The 11,058-nt window shown below is 39.7% G+C and overlaps 1 protein-coding gene across 6 annotated transcripts in view; it reads left to right on the top strand.

Moving 5' to 3' along the window:
* Positions 1-243: 243 nt before the first annotated feature.
* The window catches only part of reln (reelin), a 157,163-nt gene continuing 146,348 nt past the window's right edge, over positions 244-11,058 (top strand). For all 6 annotated transcript variants that reach the window (XM_023348573.1, XM_023348567.1, XM_023348559.1 and 3 more), the window contains exon 1: positions 244-800. In XM_023348573.1, coding sequence (XP_023204341.1) covers positions 548-800 — 253 coding nt within the window. In that variant the 5' untranslated portion in view covers positions 244-547. The remainder of the gene's footprint in view (positions 801-11,058) is intronic.

The raw sequence follows: 11,058 nt of genomic DNA, 5'->3' as shown, positions 1-11,058 counted from the left end.
AGATAAGACAGCCAAGCTCTCTGGAGGAGAGCAGCGTGGAGTAACTTAGAGTATTTCACAGAGGTAAAGAGAGGGGGAGCATGAGATTAGGGGGAAAGGAAGAGTGATAGACTGGTAGACAAGAGGGAGGAGAGAAGAGCTGGATGAGAGAGAAACAGCACACGCATGGAGCTCATGTTAGAACGAACGAGAGCCAGAGAGAGGAAGGGAGGGAGGGTGGGAGGAGAGAGGGCAACACAGGGAGGGGGTGAGGTATTTAAACGCCTGAGCAGGACAGCTCAGGCGAAGCTCCGAACTCCCTGAGAGTGGAGGCAGGACAGGGGAACAAGAAGCTTCAGAGCAGTTTCTCTGACACACCTACATATCCCTCACTGGGAAGAAAAAACACCCCCACACACACTCTGACTTTCGCACACCCACTTCTGGACTTCGACTCAGCTGTGGACTCCACCACCTGTCCTCTGGAGCTCAACCTGTGCCGTCCACACTCCCAGTCATCACTCCCATCACCTCCAGTCCCTCAGCCGCCCGCTTGGTGAGGGGGCAAATGGCCGTGGCGCGGGCCTCTCTTGGGGGCGTTTTGGGCTGTGTCTTGCTTTCCCTGGCGCTGGGGAGCAGCAATGTGGATTTCGGGGCACCTCCAGCGAGCTTCTACCCCCGTTTTAACCCGTTCTTCTTCCTGTGCACCCACCACGCGGAGATGGAGGGAGCCGGGGTGGCGGAGGGTGGCGGAGAGGTGCTGCTGACCCTCCAGATCACAGGAAATCCCAGTTCCTACACGCCTGGACAGGAGTATCAAGGTGAGCACACCTTCTGAGGTGTCCTCCTTTTTTGTTGTCTATTCGATTAGATATCGTTTTGGTAAATTCAGAAATTTCATACATTAATATGCATTGCTTTTGCTGTGAATTTTCTTTAACACTTTTCCTTTTTGAAAAATGTAAACCTGAAAAAAATTAGATGATTTATGAGTTTATAAATAATCTAACACCTTCCTGCAGATGTTTTGCTTGAAGCTACTTTTCTGTATGATTCTGTTTTTGCTGCTAATGGTAACCAGCTTTTATGTAACTGTAATCTGTAGTGATGCTTGTGGGACTCCATGTGTAGGTGGCTCCTCGCAGGAATAAACAACGCAAATTCACCAGCTGAATGAGAGCGTAAAAGTTGAGAGTGCAAATAGAGGAGCTGGGCAGAAAGAGTTGTGTTTTCTGATTGCAAAAACATGAAAAATGGAGGGTAGAGGAGATACTCGCCACTTTTCTCATAATGACGTGTTTGCACCTGATTCTGGAGATAAAAACTGTTTTTCTTCCCCTCCCAAACCAGTGACCCGCTGGTTGATAAAGGTCACATTCCCATGCTTCTATCCCACTGCATTGTGATGTTTAGATTTTAAAAAAGTAATTATATTTTAATTGGAAATAATTTACATATTTCATAAAGTTTCACAAAAAAGAAAGGGATGAAAAAAAGTCAGAAAACAGGGAGAAAAGGGAAGGAGACTGCCTATAACTGGGGCTTATGAGGAACACGGGCGGGGAGAAATTTCAGTCAGAAGCTGGCGGATGGTAGGGATAGAAAGCACGGAGAGAGGTTTAGATAATTAGCATTAGAAATGTGTTGGACTGGGAGGAGGGAGAGATTTAAACAAGGCCACGGCTGGGATCGGATGGCGTAGGGGGAGATTTAAATGACGATGAGGGGATTGAGCAGATAAGATACCGACAGCGGGGCTTGAGCTGGAAAAAAATGAAACACTTGCAAGCTGCTCACTTTTTCCTCTTCCTCTTGTTTCGTCACATGATCGCAGGTCAATGTCGTTTTTATAGGGATGTTGTTGAATGGGAAATGAAAGATTGCTTGATGAACCAATGTTTTGTCCAAATACTTCATTATCTCTTGAGAAATTTAAGATACATTGCCTTTTTATCCCTCACTGACTGCCTGTAAACCATGTCAAACTTTAGTATAAACTCTTTACTATTTGGGATAAAGTTGTTGTGTATCCTTCCACAAGGCTCTCACTATCATTTGCTTTAATTTTGACCCATTCCTCCTGACAAAACTGGAGCCTTTTTTCAGCTCTGCCTGCACATTTTCTGTGGGAATTAGATTAGGACTTTCTCCTGGCTTTGACTGAAGTCACTGTAGTAATTTGTTGGTATGCTCAGGGTCATTTGCCATTTGGAAGACCCATTTGTGTCCAAGCTTTAACTTTCTAGCTGTACACCAGTTCACCAGGCTCTACTATAGATTTTTTTTTCAATGTAACAAAGTCTAAACGGCTAAGTTTTAGTTTCCTTACACCATAGAACTGGTCCCCCAAAATTAAGGCCCTTTTCCCTACGTGAATTTGCAAATTGTAATCTAGCATTTTGTTATTTTGCTATCCTTTCTGAATAAAATTTGATTTAAAAAAAAACTATTTGAGGGAGCTTTTATCAGTCTGATTGAGCCAGAATATGACCATGATACCATGATGGATGTCAACATGGACACCACAGCTGAAGAACATTGATTTTGGTTCAAATCGATTTATAAATCTCTATTTGATTGATATGTTCTGCTGGTGTTACCTCAGTCAGCTACAGCAGTCATGCAGATGACATTTTTACAATAAAACACGCTACAAAGTGCATATGTAAAAATGTATGTATGTAAAAACCATAAAGAAGGGGAATATTTCAATGAAAGAGTCAGACACGTTCCTTCTTCTCAAGCTTGTATTGAATTAGCTTGCAAACATACACGATGATACCAAACCGTTGTTAGCATGGTAGCTAACAACGCAGTGTTTAAACTTACGGAGTGTCAAAAACATACATACTCACAAACCTTCTAACAGTTAATAAACTAATTTACAACCGTTCAGCTGAATTTATATATAACTCATATCCGAAGAAGGTGAATATTTCAATTTAAAGCGTAAGTGTGTATTATTATCAGAGACGGAAGTTCCGGTGCTCTTCACTATGTGCTACCGCTAGACTCCCCCTGCTGGTTGCTTCCGGCCACTACATCAGCCAAATCAGACCGGATGTTAACATATTTAGCCCAAACTGCTGGCAAAACATTACAAATGTTAATAACATTAAACTCTGTAATAGATACAACATGCATTTAAGACCAAAAACGAGTAAATGTACCTTTGAATGGTAAATGAACTCTTTTGGGATATAAGCATCAGTTATATGCTGAGGCTTTTGCTTTGATGTAATAATAAAACACTTTTAGACCATGTGAACTGAAAACTTATAAAAATATGTTTCTTACTTCTTCCCACTGATTTTGTGTACAGTGATGTTATGGCAAGGAGGTTGTACTGCAGACGAAGGCATAGTTCTGTGAACTGTTTCAACTGGAACCAGTAGCTGGTTTCCATTGACCATAAAATAGCATGAATTGGATTTGCAAAAATAAATTTGCTCAATGGAAGCATGGGAATTAAATTGATTAAAAGATTTTTGCAATAAGATGAAGTGTTGTTTTGGCCGTAACAAAAGAATTTGTTTAGTTCGCAACACTGCAATGGAGAAACTTTTTTTTGCGTTACATGAGTCACATGATTAACAACCAAATATTGCCACTGGCACAAACCACGAAGAAGACGACACAGGAAGTAGTTGGAGAATCATGTTTTTTAATGACTTGTCACATGAACAAACGTATTTCTGTGTGATTTTAGTTTTGTTTCTAATTGAATAGAAACACCACAATTGCGATTTGTAGTGTGAAATTTGACATTAGCAGAATATTGACAAAGTTTTGCATATGTTTGTGATGGAAACAAACACATATCACTGCTGGCGATGATTCTCAGTAGTATAGCTGGTACTTTCAAGGAAACTCTGGCTGAACTGTTTTGACGCATTTGGTTTTGTATTTTTGACACATTTTTGGGGAGGCCTATGGAGTGTTCTCACAGATTATGAATTTTGCTTCAGTTGCGGAGAATACAAATTAGTACCACAAAAGATCAGATGTGAATACAAGCCCTGATATCAACACAATTACTTAAACGGAGATCATTAAATGTAGCATTAGCAACGCTTTGTTACTCAAAGCATTTGTAATGTGAATTTGATTGATTCAAAAACAAAGTCTGTCCAGTAAGTTAAAAATTCATAAAGCAATGCCTATATAAAATGGTCTGGTCATGTGACGGATCAGGCACAGCGTTTAGAAAATTGCTGCTTCACCTAAATGAGCTTTTGTATGTCAACATTGCAATTTTGATCCAATATCAATCACTTTATGAGATATCTGCACCTTAGTTATGGATTACATTTGGGTCAGTGGGAGTGAGATAATCACTGAAAGAGCTGCATGTATGAAGAGGGGGATGGAAAACATCTGAGACTGTTGAAGGGCTTTAGAAAAGAGAAATAAAGCAAAACTCTGAAGACAGGAAAAGTAAAGAGAACGTTGACCTCGCAAACAAAAGGCAGGAGGTTAGCGACTCTGAGAACAGCATGCGCTGTAATGCAAAAGGAAGATTTGGAGCAGCCGCACAGTAATTGAGTTTCTGACCCGACCTCAGTGCCTCTTGCCTCTCTGTTGCTTTTCAGTGATAAGACCGTGTGTGGGCAGCATTGCTCTGTGTGCATGCTGCAGACGTGATTACTGTGTTAAACTATCAGGATGAAATGACCAAGAGAGGCTGTGTTACTCACAGAGAAATATTTGAGGAGGTGGGTGTATTGGCAGGGTCACGGTGGACAAAATGGAAATAGAAACACTGTGGAGAGAGGATGAACTGCTGGGAAACAGAAGCGGGAGAAATGAAAGGACATATGACGATTTTTGCGCTTGCATTCAAAGTGTAGGGCGAGACCATGTGTCAAACACATGCCGACCTCTCTTTAAGAGGCGAGGCAGGAGAAAAAAGAAGCCAATCCTGACGTCTAAATAATCAAGCGAACCTTTTGAAGTATTTTTGCTGCACTCAGAAAGCAGCAACCTGAGATATATATTTTCCTTTAGCATCTGACCTTTTTTTAACACTGCTGTGGGAATGCAAGACGGCTTCCACAAAGCGGCCGCGTGTTTATAAGAAGCGATATCAGAATACAAAACCCAGAGCCTTGTATCTAAACACAGTTAATCACAGAGAGCTGGTTTTCATTCGTTGTCCTTTGTCCCTCTTCTCATTCTTGCTTGTCCACTTTCACAGGCAAACAATGGCGTTAAAAAGGGACCGTGATGGGAAGAAACAGAAGGAGCCACGATTCCTCAGACTGTTTTAGTATGAGAAAACACGGCCTTTCATTTAGAGCACAGACCTTAAAAACAAGGACATCTTTCCTTTTAACAGCATGAAATTCTTTGGGAGGAAGCGCAATGGAAAAGACTGAAGGGAAAATGGGACTGCAACGTGGTGTCCTCTGAAAGAGTTGCCAAAAAGAGTTCTGCACAGAAATAAGGCTAACAAGACTGACTCAGGTTATTTCTTATGCTTTTAAACCCATTTTTATTTATGTTCACGATGTCAGTACCTGTTTGCACTGAGAGCTGATTAGCTGGCTTTTATTCAAACCTGTGGTAGTTAAAAACCCTGGAGAGAGTGTGTAAGTGGTTGTTCATGCAGCTTTTGTATTTGCATGCTGTGCAAATACAAAAGCTGTGTGCATTTGCTTTTGAATGTAGGGTTATTGGTTAGATTGTAAAAGCAATGAATGAGTCATTCACAAAAGCCCCTGAGAGTTAATACAGGCTCAACGCACCCGTCATTATGGGAACAACATCGAGCAGCATTCAGCTGTTTGTTTCACATGGAAGCAAACATTTACGCAAAACCCTGAAAATTATTGTTACTACTTTTAATAAGAATAATTATACTTTTATGCACAATTAGCTGGGGGAAAGCTACGTTTGTTTTACAAGACACTTGAGGTCAGAATTAATGAACACTTTTGGAAAAACAAATCAGATTTCCCAGCATCAACAGTTTAAGAAATTTTGTTTTTCCTGAGGTTTAAATATGACAAGGCACACAGGCCCATTTCTTTTAACTTCTCTTCAAAATGGGAAAGAAAAGGGAACATCTTGTTCAAGCAGACTGGAAAATAAACATTTTTACACAATAATGGCCACTTGCCTGAAATTCATCAATCAATCAATCAATCAATCAATCAATCAATCATGTTTATTTGTACTGCACATTTCAGCAACAAGGCGGTTCAAAGTGCTTTACGTCAGAAAAACACAAAAATATGAAGTCAGTAGCAGACAGCGGCGTCTGCAGGATATTATCAGAGGGTACGCACAAAACTATCCCTGCACCTGATCCACAAGAGGTCAACCACATCTCCAACGGTCATCAGGAGAAACAACAGAAGCCTAAACCACACAAACACAGGCCACAAGCATGTAATGCGCTTGGCCCTAAAACAGCGAACCTATGTTTTAATTTTTTTTACAAATTATGCTAAATAATAAAGACAGGAAAGCAAAGTCTACCCGTGTGATCCACAACAGGAGGATGTAGATTCCTGGGTTCAGGAGAAGGTGAAGCAACAATGTTTGCTTAATTTCTGCTCTTTTGGTAAAAGTTTTGACTATATTACCTGTTTAACCCACAATCGAAGTGCAACGCTCAAGAAGAGCGCGGCAGATGTCCCGGTTGGCCAACTGAGTGATCTATCAGCTCGTCAGTTCGCAAAACCACAACAAAAAACTGTAAAACCAGCGACCCCGAGAGAACTGCGCGCACGGTAAAAAGCTCAGGCGGGGGCGTGCCGTGGTGGCGTAGTTTAGGGAAAAAAGGTAAATGCCGTAAAAGACTGCATTTATTCAGACAGGTGTTATCTTAGCAGACACCTGGTTACTTAAGACGTTCTGGAAACTCAGCAGCAATCAACACAATGAAATCCCTGAAAGAACATGAGTTGTCCAGAACTTCAACAGATATCTGGATGCCACTGTTTGCACTACTTGACCTCTGAAGAGGCTGTCGAGTGTATGCTGTCTGACCTTTGTCCATTTCTTGTCAAATCTACATTGTTCAGAGTTCTGTTCCTGATAAGATTAGATTTATTCAGTTGCATTTTAGTCCAGTTTGCATCTCTTATTGTGCATTTGAATCCAAAGACAAGTCAGTGTATCTCACATTGTGCATCAATCATTAGCTGGTAACCCATCAAAGGACTGACCTAGTTTTCATGAAGGGACCCAGAAAACATAAGAGGAACAAATTAAGGGCTAATGGTAACAGATGACCCTCTTGTGAGCAAAAGAAACACTTGTCTTTTCAAGAGCCCAAACCTGTGCATCCATTTGTTTCTGTCTCTCTGCCCCCTGCTGATTTGTCTGAATAGGTCACTTCACAGCTCACAGGGAAGTGTGTCAAGCCTTGTGCTGCTTGCACTGCATTGCCAGATGTGTTTGGGTCTTTGTGGACCCAAACACTCTCAGAGATATGCCAGTTTCCTTTCTATCAGAGAAGCAGATGGGCGAGAAATGAGAATGGATATTCAGTCGGCATCGTTCCTTTGTCACACATGCCTGCCTGGTCATATGCACAGCGCTCGGCGTTTAGTGGGTGATCCATCATGACACGGAGACAGGTCAGATGTTCCACCGGCTACACACGGGCGTCTCGATCAGCAGGCTGCTGCAGTTATCAATGTAACGACAGGATATGATATGATAACGTGAGGAGATGTCAGGATCTCCGGTTCTTTGAGTTTGTTTTGGGCTTTGTTATTATTGGTGTTTTTTGGTTCTGTCTTGTTTCTATTTCTCTAGTTATGTTTATTTTATGTGTCTAGTCCGTTTCTTAGTTGCTTTAGTTTTTACTTTGTTAGATTCATTTCCTCTCCCTCGCCCCTTATGCCACTTCCTCATTTTCTCTCTCTCCACACCTGAAACCCATTAGCTCAATCTGTCTCAAACTGTGGTGTCCGCTGGTGCCCCCTACTGGTCAGCGAGGTACTGCATGTAAATGACCTTTTATTTGCCGTGCGATACATAAAATTAGCTTACCAAGGAATTGAGCTTAAAAATATTAATGGGTCACGTTAACAGCTATTATCATTTTTATTTAATTAAAAAGGATCTATCGCAGAATAAACACATAGATAAATACAAATGATAAAAATGGGTGAATAATTCTTATATTTCATTTTTGTTTCTGCCACAGCAACTGAAGTTTATTTTTCTTTTATTGTGTTTATCATTGGAAATTACAATCTACCTTTTTTTTCAGAATTTGCAAATAACTCAAAATTTCCTCAACTGGTTTTGTCGTAAAAGGTTCAGATAGATCGTCTTTTGGTTGTCCCAGTATCTCATAGGGTAAGGTTAGGATCCATCCATTTGGAACCGCAGATGATCAGAGATTCTTTTGGCTGATGCATCCAGTGGACAGATATGACAGTTTGGTCCGTCAGTGTCAGTTCGAAACTGTTTTTGTATTGGTCATGTGGCTTTCTTATAGCGAAACGACACAGGGTCTCACTCTGTGTGCTTGCATCACTATTGAATTTATGGTTTTTGTTCTGCTCTGGCTCCCTGTGATTTCTGTAAGTTTGTCAATCATTGTTTTTTTTTGTTTTTTTCTCTGAATTTCTGCTTTTGAATCCACTATCAAAACACACATCATGACAGGAGAAGGTTTGCACTTTCCCTTTTTCAGGGGCCAATTGCTTGTCTCAAGGCGTTTTTGCATTAATACTCATGGTTGATGTGCTTCTCTGTCGCTTTGGTGCATTTCTCTGAGCAGAAGAGGCCGAGTTTCCATTGATCCAAAGTCACCAAACAATGGTTTGTGACCCACAATAGGATGGAGTTCCTCTCATCCTACTTTTCATTCCTGAACCCCATTGAGGGATTTTTCTCAACAGGAAGATGGAAATTATAATGTAATCTAATTCCTGCAGCACTACATGTACAATTTTCCTTAAGAAGATTGTCTTATGTTTCCATTTCTATTTTTTTACCTTGTTCTCTGCATTTCTGTCTTTTTCTTTCTGAGTCTGTCAACAAATTAGAGTGAAACTGTAAATATAAATTTTGTCCAGTCTCTTACCATTTTTCTTCCACATTTACATCAAAACTTTAGCCATAATTTACAACAGAACACTGTTACATTGACAGCATGACTAAGAAATTATTCGTACACAATGTCTGTCTACTGAAAGGCTCACTGACAGAGAGATTTAATTTTGAGAGTTCAACTATGGATTTTGAGAAAGACTTTTGCAGGTAATCAATGTTGTTTTTTGAGAATTACTGTTTTGCAAATGTCAAATGATTCAAAAAATGCACCAAATGCAACTGAGAAAAACTTTAAATGCCACCTACATATTTTATTCCCGGAAAACAGATTCGCTCCATCAGAGCATGTAGGATGTTATTTACTTGGTCGTTAAACTGTTGGCTGAAATGAAGCCAGCAGAAAGCCAGGTGGGGTAAGAAGAACTACAAAAACAAAGACAGTGAGTGGACCGCTGCCAGGCAGAGGTGTGTGCCTCTGCCAGTCTTATCTGGGTGAGCAGCAATAAGCTTCTGCTACATTTTTTATTTTCAGTTTCCTCAGTAGAGTCGTCTCCCAGCCAAAACAGGAAAGCTCTTAACAAGCAAATGTGAGTTGTGATTTCATTTACTTTTATGAGTGGGCAGATGAGTGGCTGTAAGTACATTCAGGATGTTGGAGTGTGCGCTCGTCTGTTGGGGGTTTGCCTGGTCTGGAGTGCCTCTTCGCTGATAATACAAGCTGCATCAGAGCTCACACTGGACAGCTCACCAGGCCTTTTCCATTCACCTGCAAACATGTTATACACACTGTTTGGTTCATTTTAGGAGATTTTTCCAAATTTGCATCAGAAAGTAAGTCTGTCTTGTGAAGACTCTCCATTTCCAAGTGTAAAAGAAATGTGTAAATGTCAATGCATTGCAGCATGAGCAAAATAAATACAGCTCTGGAAAAAACTAAGAGCCCACTGCACTGAACCCCATTAAAAACCTCCTGGTTATTCCACCAAATATTGATTTCTGAACTCTTCCTGAGTTAAAACATTAATATTGTTGTTTCTAAATGGATATGAACTTGTTTTCTTTGCATTATTTGAGCTCTGAAAGCTCTGCATCTTTTTAGTTATTTTGACCATTTCTCATTTTCTGCTAATAAATACTAAATTTTTGCTTGTAATTTCAGAGACATATTGTCAGTAGTTCATAGAATAAAAGAACAATGTTTACTCAAACATATACCTATAAAAAGTAAAATCTGATTAACTGATCATTTTAAGTGGTCTCTTAATTTTTTTCCATAGCTGCAGAACTCAAGATGCTTATATTATAAAATCGCTTACGTTTATCTCCAAAAGATGTTCAATACTTTGCTATTTCTTGATTCCTTTGTTTGATTCTGGATAAAAGAATGAAATACACCTTTAAAATTTCCAAAACTATCTTGGCCATTTGACTGCAGACATTGTCAAAGATGTAAACCAGACCTGCATTTCCCTTGGTTACCTGAGATGATCCAAAACAGAGAATTTGGAGCCAGGTCTTTACTCTAGGATTTGTAGTTACAATTTTCTAAAACTGTCTTTCGTAAACTCTTGTTTCACTTAAGCCAATGTGTTTATATGTGTAAGTTTGCTAACTTAAACTCATACACTGTAAAACATTTGAAGGTGGTTTAAGTTGAAAATGAAAGTCCACCTGCTGCCTTGAAAATGCAATGTAAGTCAACAAGAAAATTGTTTTGATTTTAATTCAGAAATTAAAGTTCATGAAGTTGATTTAACAACAAGAGACAAGTTGTCTAAACATTGATTTTTAACTTCATTAATCTTGAATTGTGAGTTTTAACTAAAAATCTGCCCTCACCAAGTTAAAGAGCCACATTTCTCTATTATTTTACTCACAATATCAAGTTAAAATAACAACTTATTTAACTTTATAATAATGTAAATTCTTGTTTTAAACTGCAGGAACAAAATTTCTGATCTGATAATGAATTTTATTAAACATCCCAATGAATTCAGCTCAGAAACATTTAGTGTGAACAGGACATTATCCTCAAGCTTTGCTAACTGAGAATTGCAT

This window comes from Xiphophorus maculatus, chromosome 2, assembly GCF_002775205.1.
Source record: "Xiphophorus maculatus strain JP 163 A chromosome 2, X_maculatus-5.0-male, whole genome shotgun sequence".
In the NCBI taxonomy this organism is placed as follows: domain Eukaryota; kingdom Metazoa; phylum Chordata; class Actinopteri; order Cyprinodontiformes; family Poeciliidae; genus Xiphophorus; species Xiphophorus maculatus.
Note: the sequence above shows the minus strand (reverse complement) of the source record. Positions and strands in the feature narration are given on the sequence as shown.